The following is an 18,690-nucleotide window of genomic DNA, read 5'->3' as shown; positions in this document are numbered from 1 at the left end:
TCCCTTTACGTTATAACACCACATTTTCTTAAGTATGACATATCTCGTAAAGAGACGGCAACAGTAAAAAGCGTTCTATCTAAGCTTGTATTATTACATAAGAGTTACCTCCCGTTGAACGTTTCCTTTTTACTGAACAGTAATTTAGTAAATTCTGTTTTGTTTTGAACTGTTCAGGTAGCAGTATACAGTAGAAATGGCTCGACTCTGATAAACAAGGCACATGTCGAGGAAATGTAAACACAGCGGATTTACCCTACTCAACACATGTATACATGTATATATATTTGTAAACTGCATTACATTTACAATACATATAAAGTACTGAGAAGTGTATAAACCTCTTTTTTCTATGTATGTCACTTGTGTGAAAACCATAGTTACCACATCACAAATTACCAAAAAATGCCAAAAATTGCTACTTTTAACCCAAAATTTGACCCCCGCAACTAGTATTTTTTTTCCTAAGCTCTGCCTGAAATTAAAGATTACCTACCTGGTTGCAGTATTATCTGGGTCCCAGTAAAGTTGTAAAACTTGATTTTTTTGCAATTTTGCGTCGTGTGCTGTTGTCCAAATTTTACCTCCTGTAAAGCTAGCTTTTCATGTGCACGCACCTTTTAGGATTATGGCCTAAATTTTATTCTCGAACCAAAAAAATCTTCTTTTTTTTTTACAAATGTGAAGCTCACATAGCCCACTTCATCATGCTTATACCAATTTTAGTACAGTTTTATTTTTATTTATTTTTTACATATCATTATACAGGGGTTAGCCATTTAACAAAAATATCACCCATGGCCACAACTTTGGTATGTTACACAACATTTTATTGTTTAGTGTTCTGAATTAATTTTAGATACGAAAATACAAAAAATTGGGCATATATTTTGCAAAATGTTCTGTTGTTTAGTGTTTCTCATATCTTTTTAGATGCACAAATACATGTACTTTTGAAATTGGAGGCTTCATCCAATTGAATAGCAGGATACAAGAAACAAGAAACAAGAAACTTTATTTAACGTCGCATACGGGTAAACAAGGAACATTAGCTCTTGAGAGCTATTATTGCGACAAACATATGTAAAAATAACAATAACATATTATATTACAAGTAAAGGGAGATAATCACATATATTAATAAATCATCACAGAAAAAGAAAGTATACATATCCCAGGTTTCTAAGTGATTGGGAGTCCCCTACCTACATGTACAAAGGCCCCGGGATATATATATATAATAAATGGTGTTAATATATGAAAAGCATTAAACGTGATCACAGATAAGTAGTATTCAGAATAGGTAAATAAAAGACATAGTTAATAGTGAATGAATACTTGTATATCACATAAGAATTACTTAGGACTTAGGATTAAAACACTATGAAGTGGAATATACATACAATGCTAATATAGCAAAGAATAGAAATTGACAGAATATACACTATTATAGTGTGAATTAAAAATGATACCGAAATCATTTAACAAAATGTATCAAGTTTTGTAAAAATCTATATATTTTAGAATATATGGAATAGTAAATCGGAAGTCCTTTTTATTATTACCGAACTCCTTTGGAGTTATCACTAGATGCACCCTAACATCCTTTGTGACTTTCCCTGGTTTTCATGCCCGCTAGCAGAGCTTAGACTTGAGACAGGTTGACCGGCATAATTTATATTTGCCCAATAACGCAATATCTCTGTTGATGAGGTGTATTTCAAATTCAGTCAGTTTCTCCACCTCTTACGTGATACCAATGGGCCTTTAGTATATTTCGCAATTTTCTTAATGTAATAAGTACTTTTGCCCTGACATTATCTTGTTGAATGAAATGATGTTTGTTATTTGGCTGTATACACTGTATCTTATTGTAAATAAAATTGAGTCTCGCTGATGAGTGTCAACCCTCCCATTTTCTAACTATTTAATCAGTGTTTTTGAAATAGATATCGTCCTCATTATGCAAAGACAAAAAGAAAAATAAGTTTCTCAATCCACCAAATTTAGTTATATGCGGCATAACACCAACATAACAATCAGTAAAAGTAACAAAACATGCACCAACAAAGCATACGTGATATATTCTATGTCCATATACGCTTTGTGTGTGAGACTATGTTACAAAGGATGCATCGACATACAACATAACATACTCCGACATAACATACATTGTATAACGAACACCAACATTCTTTACATCGACCTGACATACTCCGAATTAATGTATTCTAACATAGCATACATCGTCATAGCTGCCTTCAACATAACATGCATTGACATAGCATACATCGACATAAATATAACTTCACTAACTATACATCGACATAACATACATCGACATAACATACTCCGACATAACATATCCTGACGTCATACTATAAATCGATTGAAATATTCCATAACATACAACGATATTAATGCACCAAAGCAACATTTAAATGAAACACATCGACATAACATACATCGACATAAATACTTCAACATAACATACTCCAACATAACATACTCCAACATAGCATACTCCAACATATCATACTCCAACATTATATACTCCAACATAGCATATTCCAACATAGCATATTCCAACATAACATACTCCAACATAACATACTCCAACATAACATACTCCAACATATCATACTCCAACATTATATACTCCAACATAGCATACTCCAACATAACATACTCCAACATTATATACTCCAACATAACATACTTCAGCATAATATACTCCAACATAACATACTCCAACATAACATACTCCAACATAACTTACTCTGACATAACATACTCCAACATAACATACTCCATCATCACATACTCCAACATACAATACTCCAACATAACAAACTCCAACATAATATACTCCAACATAACATACTCCAATATAAATTGTACGTACTCCAACATAACATACTCCAACATAACATACTCCAACATAATATACTCCAATATAACATACATCGACATACCATACTCCCACATAACATACTCCAACATAACATACTCAAACATAGCATACTCCAACATTATATACTCCAATATAACATACTCCAACATAACATACTCCAACATAGCATTCTCCAACATTATATACTCCAACATAACATACTCCAACATAGATGCTACCTACTCCAACATAACATACTCCAACATAACATACTCCAACATAACATGTTTCCAACATAACATACTCCAACATAACATACTCCAACATAACATACTTCCAACATAACATACTCCAACATAACATACCCCAACATAACATACTTCCACATTATATACTCCAACATAACATACTCCATCATAACTTACTCTGACATAACATACTCCAACATTACATACTCCGACATCACAAACATCGACATAGATACTCCGGTATTGCATATTTTTCTTACAATACATCGACATACAAGTAGCTTACATCGACATTACACACTCTGACATATCATTCAGCGAAAAAACACAATATGAAGTCACATTTAGATAGCAAGCATCGACATATAGCAGCGGTTTGACATCGACAAACGTAAATCGACATAGCACTCATCTCAAAGTACATATACACAGCATATAAAGTATAGCCTACTTTCTCCTAAGGCTGTATTTGTATTATCGTAACTGTCGCGAGGACATTAAACCCCCAACAAATCAGGGTAAATTACTAATTCATGTGTAGTTAACGTTTATAGATTTTTCCCGCGAAACGTGGAGTTACCAAATACGTGTTGACACGCATTGTGCAGTCGCCAAATGTGTGAAACGAGCTTGTTCGTCAACTGCTTCAAGCGACACAAATAAAATCCTTTATCCGAAAACAATTTTGTTAGAGACACCAAGGACATTCAAAACAAATAGATTGAAGCACCCAAGGCATTCACTGTAAAGCTTGAAGGTTTTCTGTCTATTGATTGTAATGTCAGGGTTAGATCGATAATAGCATTAAGCTTAAATGCATATCTACGGAAGAGCATTGGGGCCATGTAAAAGAAAACGTTCCTTTTTTCGTGTTAATAACTCGACATTTTGACTTACTTATTCGAGTTATTAAGTCGACAATTCGATGTTATATCTTGCAATTTTGAGTTAGTAAGTCGACATTTCGAGTTATGAAGAAGATGTTTGGAGTTCTTAACACGACAAAACGATTTTTCGTCTACATGGCCCTAATGCTCAAATATTAGATAGATAAGAAGGTGCGTTATTATCTTATGAATGAAACCTGAGCTTTGAGTGAGAAACAACAACAACAACAACTAAACAGACAGTAACAATAACTAAAAAACAGCTAAAGGAACTCAAAAAAATAGCTCTGTAAAGACTATGACAGTTACTGAAATGGCATCAACGAGAGCTGAAAAAGGCAAATATGTTAATAAAAAGTACATGAGCTGAAATCACCAAAAGTAACTGAAACGTCAGCAGCAGCAACAACAACATTCAACAACAGTAACTACAAAGATAAAAACAGAAGATGAAAAAGGAACTGAAACACCAGTAAAAGAAACAACATTCAACAACAGAAACTACAAAAATAAAAACAGAAGCTGAACAAGGACCTGAAACGTCAGCCGCACCAACAACATTCAACAGCAACTACACAGATAAAAACAGAAGCTGAAAAAGGAACTAAAACACCAGCAACAGCAACAACATTCAGCATCAGTAACTACAAAGAAAAAAACAGAAGCTGAAAAAGGAACTAAAACACCAGCAACAGCAACAACATGCAACAACAGTTACTACAAAGATAAAAACAGAAGCTGAAAAAAGGACCTGGAACGTCAGCAGCAGCAACAACAACATTCAACAACAGTAACTACAAAGATAAAAACAGAAGCTGAAAAAGGAACTGAAACGTCAGCAGCCGCAACAACATTCAACAACAGTAAGTACAAAGATAAAAACAGAAGCGGAAAAAGGAACTGAAACGTCAGCAGCAGAAACAACATTCAACAACAGTAACTACAAAGATAAAAACAGAAGCGGAAAAAGGAACTGAAACGTCAGCAGCAGAAACAACATTCAACAACAGTAAGTACAAAGATAAAAACAGAAGCGGAAAAAGGAACTGAAACGTCAGCAGCAGAAACAACATTCAACAACAGTAAGTACAAAGATAAAAACAGAAGCTGAAAAGGGAACTGAAACGTCAGCAGCAGAAACAACATTCAACAACAGTAACTACAAAGATAAAAACAGAAGCTGAAAAAAGGACATGAAACGTCAGCAGCAGCAACAACAACATTCAACAGCAGTAACTACAAAGATAAAAACAGAAGCTGAAAAAGGAACTGAAACGTCAGCAGCAGCAACAACATTCAACAACAGTAACTACAAAGATAAAAACAGAAGCTGAAAAAGGAACTGAAACGTCAGCAGCAACAACAACATTCAACAACAATAACTACAAAGATAAAAACAGAAGCTGAAAAAGGAACTGAAACGTCAGCAGCAACAACAACATTCAACAACAGTAACTACAAAGATAAAAACAGAAGCCGAAAAAGTAACTGAAACGTCAGCAGCAGCAGCAACATTCAACAACAGTAACTACAAAGATAAAAACAAAAGCTGAAAAAAGTAACGGGAACAAATAAAAGAAGAACTGAAATGACAAAACCGGAATTGTCAAGACAAACAACAATATAAAATGTAACAACAAAATGCTACAGTAACTGAAATAAAACGGAAATAAAGGTGAAATATATTTACCAAGTGTGACACTCATTATTATATATCTTGTCAATATATCGATTGAGCATGAATCGAAGACGAAGTCATTCATTACACTTTCCATAGCAATGTAACGTTGGGATCACAGTGTATCTTATCAGGGGAAAACAATTATCTTGTGTTGTACAATGTTGACTGACGAAAGTCATCTAGCAGCGACAAGTAACAAAACAAAGATGATGGTGTCCGTTAAAAAAATTTACATTCACATGCAATATAACTTCTTGTATCCAATCAGATTACTAATGCAAATGTCCAATCAGGGTATGGAGGTGAAACATATATATGGCCAATCAACAACCAAGATTTTATCACGTGGTTAACCAAACGGATCGGGCGCATCCTTTTGATATTAAGATAAACCGTGCCATCAAGTTTTAATATATTATTAAAATTGTACAATAAGACATTTATATAAGTTCTACAAAACATATTCCATAAACCTTTAATCGTTGGATATGTTTTGAGGATTAAAACAAAAAGCAACTCTGGTCAAATAAACCGCACGTCCTAATTTGTGCTTATTTGATTAACGAGGAGTTATAAATACATACACAAAATCAAAATAAGAGATGAATAAATTTAAAAAGAAGTAGTTCTGAGCTAAATACAGGTCTGAAATGAGAAGATATCTAACACAGCAATATCCATTAAATTTAACAACTAATAATGATACTTAACATAAATGCTTATTATAAATAAGATTGGAACCATACACAATAATAACATGACGATTTAATAGGTCAATAGTCAGATTATAGATTAATATATAATCATGATATAAACGTAACCAGTTTTCGTTTGGTGTTTTACAACGTCTTGGTCCCTGTTTTTCCAGTCGCATCGTCTTTCGGTTGATTTTTTTTGTGAACGTATATTGAGGATGTTTCTTTGTTCTAGGTAACTTCACAATACAAAACAAGATAAAATAATGGTTAAAATGAAGCAAAAATCCCGATTAATAAAACAGCATTTCGAAATATATGTACACCTGGTTATCACATGAAGGGGACACGGTAGTCTAGTGGTAGGGCGCCGTGCTCGTGACCGAAGGGTTGCGGGCTCGAGTCACGGCACGGCACTGTTTTGAGCAAAATACTTTACTCCGTTTATTCCAGTCTACTCAGCTGTAAATGATGACGTGGTTTTTTATGACAAAGATCTTGTCAACTCACCATGTCATGTTTTTGACTGTTGATACCCACTGCCAAATATTACGGAGGTAGCGATGATGTTTGTCGCTAAGAACATCCAGAAACAGAAGAGGTCAATGGCTGAGGTGACATCTGACCAGGTCATACCTTCTGACACATTTCCATGTCCATCACACTCTTCTGCGGGTTCTTTGATACCACGTTTTTGTATGTCCTGTGGGCTGTCGTGTTGTTCGGTTTGCTGTTCATCTGACACCTTGCCACGATGTTGACATTGAATCTTCCTGCTTATATGCACCAGACCTTTCAGTAAAAGTGGGATTCTGCAGAAAGCAGTGTCCCTGTAGTTGATTCGTAACTCAATCGTCGTAACCATGACAATCGCAGTTCCCATCAATACAAGAACGAGTAAGTATCTGCTGAGCAAAGACTGGGTTGAGCTGACGGGGAGGGATTCACTTACTAAAGTCAGAAAGACAGCGAATGCCAAATACACGGTCATACAAAATCCCATCTTCTCTCCACTCTCTACAGGCAAAGCAAAGGTAAATACCGCCAATATCGACAGAAGCATCACTGGGGCAACAATATGGTACATATAGTATTCTGGTCGTCTTCTTATGGTTAGGGAAAACGTTACGCTAGCTCCATCTGCAAACGAATCTCGAGAATCTGTTGCGGTAGATATAATGTCCCATTCGGTATTGTTCTGATAAGTGTCGAGACCGATCGTGTTTTTTCCAAGTTGGAAATTTAAATCAACGTCATTGATAAAACTTGACCACACACCGAACGTTACATTACAGGTCTGTTTATCAAACGGGAAGTTAGAAATATCTATAATACATTTTGTTTGAAATATTTCATATGGTTTCCATTCAACTTCTCCGTCATGCCTGACAACTGTTAATATAAATGCATCGCCCAACTCTTTCATCTTTGTATAACCGTTGTTGAGTGCGATGTCCGGTTTCCAGATATAGTTTTGAGGTATGTATAATTTTGTAATACCACCAAAGCTATCAGGTGACCAAGTAATGTAGTTGTCATTCCATGTAATGAATAGATATGCAATAGTACTCATTTTCCCATTCACCTCGTCAACAGCGATGATACCGACAGGGTAAAAGTCGAGAGTGACATCTGTTCTGGTCGTTTGGTTAGCACTGGGCCGCACCCACTTGTTGTAAGCGTTTGTGTTGAATACACTGTGGAGAAGAGATTTCACATCGTCGGACGTCTGACATGATACTAGCATGGGCAGAACCAGCACCGTGACGTATCCTAGTATAATGCTTGCCATTACAGAGACGGATTTCTGTGAAGAGTATCATTCACATCCAAGTCAATGTTATGGACCCTAAAGATGCGTGTGCTAATTACTGAATCTCCTTCGTCGCACTGACGAACATCGTTTCTAGAGTGGAAACATTCTTATGCCTTCTGAATTATTGAGCACCTCAACGGTTATTTTAACCAAAGACATCGATTAAGGACTTTCCACCCTTGTTAATAGACATGTTTTGTCTTGTTGTGTTTTCGTGTCCTCTTTTCCTTATTGCGTATCGGGAATTTCAATACCGTAGTGTAAATAATAGTTACACCGGGTAAACAATAGTACACGTGCGTGGCGATGATATGACAACAGACGATATCGAGACTTTACTGTAGAACAGGTAATTACCCGTTCTTCAGAAAAAAAGCTTCCTCTATATAAACATATTATGGATCTGGCTGATATGGAAAAAGGCATGTTTTATTCTGGTGTTTTTTACATAATAACTAATAAAATACGGATAGATCTACTATCTTATGATCTATTTATCTTTTGAAATGTTGAAAGATGAAAAAAAAATCCAAAAGATATGGGTTTTGCGGGCCGATACGGAGAGGGCTGATACTGGTTTTGGGTGTGCTACGACGAGGGCTGATATGGGTTAGAGCATTTACAAAGACATAAACTGACTCACAGGAAGACACTGACATGAGAAGACTTCAAGAAGGCAATGCGTTAAGCTCACGGAGTGCGGACTGAAGTGTTCGTGTACCGTCTTCATAATGTACATATCACGTGCTTTCATCAGTTCATAAGCTCGAGATTATTTCGATTTTCGCTTTCGATCGAGGCTCGCTCGGTAAAGTAAATCAGTCTCACTAATACAGTGCACTGACTCTGTGCAATTTTTGTTTATTTATCAAGATCGTTATGCAAATGCATGCGTGTTGCACGTGAGAACGGTATACCGTGCGATAGCATCTGGTTACATATGTGCCTGACATGTAAATATGCCATGCGCTATTTGGACGGTGAAATGATGCCCAAATTGTTCATGATTAAGAGTAATTACGTTCCATAAAAAAAGCAAAAAACAATTGTCACTTTTGATGTCATGAATTTAATCCCTCTGCAAAAACTTTTTCAGGGAAGACAACTCTCATCACGATCAAAGTGATTGTTAAATGTAAAATAAATTAATTACAGAGCCATTGTGTATACTTTGTTCAATTTTCCAGTCTTTCTGTATGAAAATGTTTGTTGTAAATGAATTTGGTTGTAGGGTTAATTAGCGATGCTTCTCTTCATTTTTTACCGTCGTTTTGGTTCCGATATGGAAAATAATCAAATTGGCGAAAACTCCCTAGTCTGTCGGAATGCTTAGATTTTCATAAAACCATCTTTACATGGCTGCATAACCATTATATGAAAATTACAACGAATTCAGCTGGATATTTGCCAAAAGGTGGAGCCTTCTTATTGAAAAAGAAAAATGTATGTACAGGAAAATTGGACATCTGCACACTGATTTATTTACGTATAAAATGTGCAATAAGATAAAAAAAAAATCGGGCCGAAATTTCGTTGTTTCTCAACAAAACACCATTGCGTTGGTGTATGTACATGAATTGTGAGTTCCTATTCAAATGGAGAATCGCATCATATCAAAGTTGTAATTACTTCGTAGACCAGTGAATTAGTGTTAACCCACGAAATCAATGAAATTAAAATGCCCACGAAACGAATTGTTTTCACAATATATTAAAGTTTGGGAATAGTAATTGAGCTATTTAAGAACCACAGTTCCATGATTTCATTCGTCGTTTTAGGTAACACTGACTTTTGGAGCAGAAGACCAAATCATCAAGCATGAACTATTGATCCAAACAAACAAACTTGATATATGTGACGACAGACAGGAGGATAGCCACGTGTGACTAATGTCTCATTCTAGTAGAGGTTCTGGTCCTGTCATCATGCTACAATATTAATGAGAACGTACCGATTCGCTTCAACAGTTCAAAATATCAATAACATTGATAATATCGATTCATATAGGAGACTCTATCGTGTCACCTAAGTTACAAGGAGAAACAGGTATAATATGTGTCTATTGAAGCAAAATATGTCATCATCTTAAAGATTTAAGTTAATAACAATCGGAGAAAAAAGTAGCACAAATTCAAAACAGATTTCTAAAAAAGTGATCTTACTGTCAGAAATCCATCACAAGCTGTGCTTTAGCAAACATGTCAGAAATCCATCGCAAGCTGTGCTTTAGCATACATGTCAGAAATCCATCGCAAGATGTGATTTAGCATACATGTCAGAAATCCATCACAAGCTGCGCTTTAGCATACATGTCAGAAATCCATCGCATGATGTGCTTTAGCATACATGTCTGAAATCCATCACAAGCTGCGCTTTAGCATACATGTCAGAAATCAATCACAAGCTGTGCTTTAGCATACATGTCAGAAATCAATCACAAGCTGTGCTTAGGCATACATGTCAGAAAACCATCGCAAGCTGTGATTTAGCATACATGTCAGAAATCCATCACAAGCTGTGCTTTAAAATACATGTCAGAAATCCATCACAAGCTGTGCTTTAGAATACATGTCAGAATTCCATCACAAGCTGTGCTTTAGCATACATGTCAGAAATCCATTACAAGCTGTGCTTTAGCATACATGTCAGAAATCCATCACAAGCTGCGCTTTAGAATACATGTCAGAAATCCATCACAAGCTGTGCTTTAGCATACATTTCAGAAATCCATTGCAAGCTATTGCTTTAGCATACATGTCAGAAAACCATCGCAAGATGTGCTTTAACATACATGTCAGAAATCCATCGCAAGATGTGATTTAGCATACATGTCAGAAATCCATCGCAAGCTGTGCTTTAGCATACATGTCTGAAATCCATCACAAGCTGTGCTTTAGAATACATGTCAGAATTCCATCACAAGCTGTGCTTTAGCATACATTTCAGAAATCCATCGCATGGTGTGATTTAGCATACATGTCAGAAATCCATCGGAAGCTGTGCTTTAGCATACATGTCAGAAATCCTGTTAGAAATCCATCGCAAGCTGTGATTTAGCATACATGTCAGAAATCCATCACAAGCTGCGCTTTAGCATACATGTCAGAAATCCATCGCAAGATGTGCTTTAGCATACATGTCAGAAATCCACCGCAAGCTGTGCTTTAGCATACATGTCTGAAATCCATCACAAGCTGTGCTCTAGCATACATGTCAGAAATCCATCGCAAGATGTGATTTAGCATACATGTCTGAAATCCATCACAAGCTGTGCTCTAGCATACATGTCAGAAATCCATCCCAAGCTGTGCTTTAGCATACATTTCTGAAATCCATCACAAGCTGTGCTCTAGCATACATGTCAGAAATCCATCACAAGCTGTGCTTTAGCATACATGTCAGCCGATCTTGGTTTTTTAATGAGTAGCGTGGGAGATGGTACACACTATAAGCTATTTGGGCACTGCTCCGGAAGTTAGTTTATCAGGTATTATTGGTTATAAATACGTGTAATACTAAGTCGAGGTAACACTGGACAATGCCTACGCATAGGGAAAGGGGGGGGGGGGTTACCAAATTGTAACGAAAACCATATTTCGAACTCAGAATGGATAAAACTAGGGCAACATATGAGCAAAGGAAAGATTAACATGGTGACCCTTGAAAAGTACAAGGAGAAAAAGACCAGGTGATCTGGAAGGGTAAGCGTCTTCGTTTACTTCATCGTGCATGCTATAAGAATTCATTAGCCAGTGTAAGAGGGCTCACAAGAGGCCACCAAACATGAAAAAGAGGGAAACATTACCAAGTTCCATACAAGGCAAGCTCCCTAAGAGGCAAATGAATCTTATGTAAACTAGATTTTTTAATAAAGTACGTCTTGAATGGTCCTTGTCATGAACTATGTTTGAAATAAATCATTCTGAACAAAATGTATTGCACAAAAGCTTTGTGTAAACATATAATGTAAGTTCTTTATGGTTTTCCAAAAATGGTATGCATGAACATATACAAAACAAAATAAAACAAAATAAAATAATACACTGTGAGATTTAACATGAATTCATACGCACAGATAATGTTATTCTGCCGTATATTACTGGACAATGACACAGGAGGTTTCACTGAACCCAGTATGAGTAGAAATTTTAAACACTGTTATATCAATCTATCAAAAAAGCTACATATTATTGGCAAGCAATAGGGTTTCCGATATCGAAAATATCCAAACTCTCCTTCTCTCATATCTGTCTGTGCAATCGAACATCTCTCTACAGGGAAGGTACAACATAATTCACTCATTAAAGCTGACGGATGAGGTTCAGATGAAAACAAAATATCTGTACACGTATTTAGCAGCATACTTAATAATGATGTTGATTATCCCTTACGTTTGTAACCATTTTTCTAAATAAGAAACTCTACACTACCTACAGACGAATGATGGAAAATGATGTCGTCATACAATTTTTAATTGAATCAGAAGATACCGAATATAAATGTGTTCTTTAAGACTTTGTTAATTTGAATAAAAATGATGTGGTGAAAGAATTCAATTTTGTATGAAATGGTCCTTCCTTCAACGATATGAGAAGCAACTATATCAAGACCTATTATTGATAGAAACACTTCATAGTTTTCCGCTGATTTGGGGTCCTATGTATTTTTAATATATTTTGTTGTAATGCATCAAAACACTTCAGAACAAAGATTGAGATCGATACACGAAGGAATTTCATCGCGTTTGGATAAGAATAATAATTTAACCCCGATCGGCGATATGCTTAGAAAAGGCCATAAGAATAAAGATACAGATAAAGGGGTCTCAAAATTTACCTTGACTCTATGATAGTTTAAACAAATTGCATTACCTTCATCGAAAAGCTAAGCATTCTGGTAAAGTAGACGACTGGGCAAAATTTAGAAAATTCAGAAATTCTTGTATAAACGCCATTCGTAATTCCAAACGTGACTATTTTAACAAACTCTGTGATAAACTCAACTATAATACTAACACTTGTGCCAAGGAATGGTGGAAAATTATAAATAGTTTTATGTCTAACTCTAAAAGAAAAGGCGGCATTCCTCCTATTTCTGCCAATAACGACATTTTTTATGACGATCTCGATAAAGCAAACGCCTTTAACACTTTTTTCTCCTCACAATCTACTATTAATGACTCTAATATTGATCCCCCTGTTCTAAACTATTCTCATACTCACATACTTTCCGACATTGTTATATCTCGTCAAGACGTTCTTGATGCAATACAGTCCCTTGACATGAAGAAAGCCTCTGGTCCCGACCTTATAAGTCCTCGTTTGATTAAGGAAGCTGCCGATATTCTTAGCTATCCACTACAAATCCTATTTAACCGTTCGCTCACTGAATGTATTTTTCCGTCATCTTGGAAAACTGCTCATGTGACACCAGTATTTAAAAAAGACGATCCATCTACTTTAAGTAATTATCGTCCTATCTCTCTATTATCAATTGTTGGGAAAATGTTGGAACGCTGTGTATATAAATATGTTTACAACTATCTTATTGATAAATCTTTATTAACACCCTTCCAGTCTGGTTTCAGATCCGGTGATTCCACTATAAATCAACTTCTATCTATTTCTAATGATATCTTCTCTGCTCTTGATAAAGGTAAAGAAGTCCGAATGGTCTTCTGTGATATCAGCAAAGCGTTTGACCGAGTATGGCATCGAGGCCTTCTTTCTAAACTAAAATCTTTCGGCATCACAGGAAATGTTTTTACTTGGTTCTCAGATTACTTACATAATCGCTGTCAACGTGTTGTTATAAATGGTAAACAATCTTATTTAGCATATATCACAGCAGGAGTTCCACAGGGATCAATTTTAGGTCCACTGCTCTTTTTAATCTTTATAAATGATATTGTCAAAGACATCGATTGTACTATAAAGCTATTTGCTGACGATACGTCTCTATATGTCAAAGTGGAGTCACCGGGTCCGACCGCAAACCTGTTAAATAATAATCTAATGAAAATTCACGATTGGTCTAAAACTTGGCTTGTAAATTTTAATCCTAACAAAACTGTAACAATGACTGTTAGTAAGAAACTCGAAAAACCGATCCATCCCTCTCTGTATATGAACAACATTTCTTTAACTGAAGTCACTTGCCATAAACATCTCGGTATCTCTATCTCAGCCAATGGAAGTTGGAGTGACCATATTCAAAACATTATTAGTAAAGCCTCTAAAAAACTTAGCATAATTAGGAATCTAAAATTTATCATTGATAGAAAGTCTCTTCAAACGATATATTATACTTTTATAAGACCCTTATTAGAATATGGTGATATTGTATGGGACAACATAACTTTAGGCCAAAGCCAGTTGATTGAAAACATACAACTCGAAGCAGCCAGAATCGTGACTGGGGCAACCAAACTCACAAGTCACGACAGACTATATGCAGAATCTGGTTGGGACCCCCTTATTGTCCGAAGGAGAAAACACAAATTAATCCAATTTCATAAGATTGTTCATGGTCAGTGCCCTTCTTATCTTGCTAACGTTCTACCTGCTCGCCATTCAAATATACATACTTACAATACAAGAAGGGCTAACAACTTCTGTCAAGTCAACTGTCGAACTAATCTATATAAAGACTCTTTCCTCCCCTCTTCTGTTGATTTATGGAATGCACTACCAGATAACGTAAAATACAATCCCTCAATTACTAACCTCAAAAAAATTCTTAATGCCGACACTCTCTCTGTTCCTCAGCACTATTACTACTGCAGAAGCAGACAAGGTCAGATCCATCATGCACGACTTAGGATGAACTGCAGCTCCTTAAACACTCACCTGTTTGCACGAAATTTAGTTGATAGTCCCATGTGCTCATGTAATTTGTCTACTGAAACTACAGAACATTTCCTCCTCCACTGTCCTAACTACCAGCAGCTGAGAATCCAATGTTTTAGTCGCCTACCTCCTAACTATAATGTAAGCTTTTTACTTTATGGTAGACCCGAACTACCAATTAACTTAAACGAAATTATTTTTGACTGTGTTCAAAACTTCATCATTCAGTCTAGACGTTTTTAAAGAAACTTTAACTTCATTCATATCAGTAATCATGTTTGTTGTGGTTTGTATTCATGCAATCAGCGTTTGTTCTCTCAATGCAGTTTTGATGCCCATCGCTTCCCCATCAAACATCGTCCCCCATCCCACTATAAATCCTTGCACCCTTTCTCTTTCTTTTCCCTGCACATGTTATACTTTCTATATATTTATATTTATTTATATGAATTATAATATTGTCAGTACTGATCCATAGCTGCTGTTATGTCTACAAGGAGATGGATTTACATAAGTACTATGTACTTGTTTCTGGATCCTTTTCTGTATTTATAACCATGTACTATTGTAATTAAACATCTATAAAATAAAGTTTAAACTAAATTGCATTAAATGAAAGAGATAGGACAACAAGGCACGTTTATGTTCTACGTTGTTTTCATATGCACAAAACCGTAGATTATCTACACATATTTAAAAAGATACTTTCGGTCCATATCACAAGTGGTTGTCGTCAAGAGAAGAATGAGTTGAACAACTATCACCTATCAATCGTTTGTTTATCACCCCACAAAGTGCTTGAAACTCATTTGTACGGAACTGCCAGCTGTTCAGACGGACTGTATATAAAAACAGGAACGAGTAGATAGGACTGCACATTCATTGCATCTGACACCCGGCGATTACGTTTATTTATTACTTCAGTCTACTTGAAAGGGTCAGAAATCAAACTTGAAACACTCTAGAAGATATGTTATGCTCGCAAGTTTGTTGCGCGAGAGTGATTCTGGATACGTCATGGCTTAACCTGTTCATATTGATCGTCTTAAGATAGCGTATGTCTGCGGCACTCCTTATCCAATCAAATATCTGTGTTGAACAGGCGCTTTCGTCTATGCTTAATGATGTTTTACCGAACAAACATTCCTCTGGCATGGAAAATAAGTCATCTCTGGTTAAACTTTCAAGATGAAGAGTCGCCTCCCTTGTGCCATCCCATGTTTCAAGACAATTGTGATGAGCATGACATAAATTTGTATCAACAGTAAAAATGTGGTTCTTCTGGTGAGAACAGTTTATGTAAATATTAAACGTGTTTTGACACAAAAGAAGAAAAGGTAACCAGGTTTTTCTTTATGTACTTTGAGCAGGTAGCCATCTGGCCAGAATTGCTTTGCGGCTTCAATTAAGAGGGTGAACTCTAAATTAAAGAAAAAAAATAACAGAACATTTGTCGGTGATGGATTCATATATGGCATGCTACGTTGTGATCAATTCACGATTATTACACTAATATTGATATATACAGCATACACAGTTATTGATTAACAATTGTGAAACATCCATGTAAAACATTTATTATCAAATGATCCAAAACGTCACATATGCATCAATAACAGCATGACATAATCTACCTTATTGCGATTATATTATCGTGTTTAGTCTGCACTAACCCCAACAGCACACACAGGTTATACTCTGCTATGCTTTTTGTCGATAAAATAACAAACACTTAAATTGACGAAAATGAGCATTTATTCTACATTGTAAATGCCAGAAATCGAACATATCTATACATCTTTGTGTTGATTTTTATAATAAGGTGAACAAAGAACCAAAAAAGATGGGGCTTGCTTCAAAATAAACGCCATTTGTAATTAAAAGATGTACAACAATGAAAAAAAATGAAGATGTGCAACAATTACATTTTTACACAATAGTACATAAAGGTGGATACAAATTAGGGGAGGAGGAGGGTAACTAATTGTTTAAGGAGATTTTTCAAAATATCAGCATGGAAAAAAATCTGTACAGGTCACGTGACTTTAGTACACCAAAACATAACGTGACTACTTCTATAGGGATGGACTAGTTTAAAAAACGGAAAGTTATCCTCCATCCGGAACCAACAAAATATAACAAATAAAAATATCATATACTAACCAGATCATATAGATTACTTTATGCATTGCATAAATATAACTATTATTTTGTCAAACCTCCCACAAATGGTTATTGAGAAGTTTTGATTTTACATTTTAATTGACATACATTATTGCACGTGCCCATAACATCTTTTCCACTAACAACTTGCTTTCATTTTTCGTTGTTGATGTTTCTATTTAATTGGGAGAAATATGGTATTGTTATTATATCGTTTATTAATGAATAAATCGAAGATGTAACACAGCCTTTCATATTCGAGCTATCATTTTGGAGCAATTAATGTCGAGCCAATTTTTGAATTTATACAATCAGACAGCATTAATGTTGTTAATTTCTTCTGAAACGGATAAAGAAGCATTTCGGGTTGATTATTCTTAACGTAAAACACGGTACTGGTTGGTTTTTTTTCGGAAAAAAACTCTTGTTATTGTAGTACTATATGTAATGCATGATTTTAACAACTTTACATTAATTAATCATGACCGTATACCTTAAAGCAGGTAACTTCCGCGGGGATGCTATTTTCGCGATGTCGCGAGTCAATTACGTGATCGCGAAAACATAATCCGCAGTATAATATGACAACCGTAAAAATAAGTCGCGATACCAAATTCACAACTCTGGTGTGGTCATGAATTAGCAGGTACAAATGTACGTGGCTGTGACGCTTCATATACATAAAGAGTAATGATAAAGACACATCGGATGTTTGCTCAACATGCTGTAATGAAGCCTATCCATTTGACTATTTGAAACTGTCTAGAGAAATGTGTAATGTGATCGTTATTGTAATGCATGAACACAAAACATGCTCAATTGATATATTTTAAGAGTGGTGATCTTCATTTGTCGACTGTATGAACTTTCAGAAGAATATATGATAGCTATTGTTATCTTCACCTGTTAAAAACATCCAACATATATGTTTTTTTATCAAAAGTTTTCTTTGTGCGTTTGTTCCTGCCGGTACCTCTGTTGATATTGTCATGAATGTAGGTTGTAGATACGTTACCGAAAAGTAAATGGTTATGTAGAGATGTTGTGATATCGTGTGATTTCGTTGCCTCGTTTATATCAGGTTTGACATACTTTAACGTATTTGTGAAGGACGTACAAGTGAAACTGTATTATAATAGGGATTATACCACAGAACCCATTTTTAGTTTATGAGTCGTGTTATTTCACTGCACTAGTTTTATTATGAAATATTTCTAGGGATCGTTTGAATCGTATCAAAGAAGTTGAGATACCGTGTTCCGAAAAGGAATGTTATTTTTGTGTGTTAATAAAATTGGATCCTTTGCCGCTAAAGTGGAATGTTGTTTTATCTCAGAACCTGATGGATCTAGAGCACTTTCTCAAAATTTGACTCCATTAGGCTAGAGGTCAAGGTCGAGTTATCTAAACATGTACAAAAATACAGTTAAAAAATGTTGTTTCCCATGTCCATGTGGAA

At 35.5% G+C, this 18,690-nt stretch overlaps 1 protein-coding gene across 1 annotated transcript; it reads right to left on the bottom strand.

The window, feature by feature from the left end:
* Positions 1-6,918: 6,918 nt before the first annotated feature.
* On the bottom strand, positions 6,919-8,196 carry LOC110448300 (acetylcholine receptor subunit beta-like 1). Its single transcript, XM_021494467.1, has one exon. The coding sequence runs from the start codon at positions 8,194-8,196 to the stop codon at positions 6,919-6,921; it is 1,278 nt and encodes a 425-aa protein (XP_021350142.1).
* Between the last annotated feature and the right edge of the window lie 10,494 nt (positions 8,197-18,690).

The sequence above is a fragment of the Mizuhopecten yessoensis genome, unplaced genomic scaffold (assembly GCF_002113885.1).
Source record: "Mizuhopecten yessoensis strain PY_sf001 unplaced genomic scaffold, ASM211388v2 scaffold3989, whole genome shotgun sequence".
NCBI lineage: Eukaryota > Metazoa > Mollusca > Bivalvia > Pectinida > Pectinidae > Mizuhopecten > Mizuhopecten yessoensis.
This window is presented reverse-complemented; position numbering and strand designations above follow the sequence as displayed.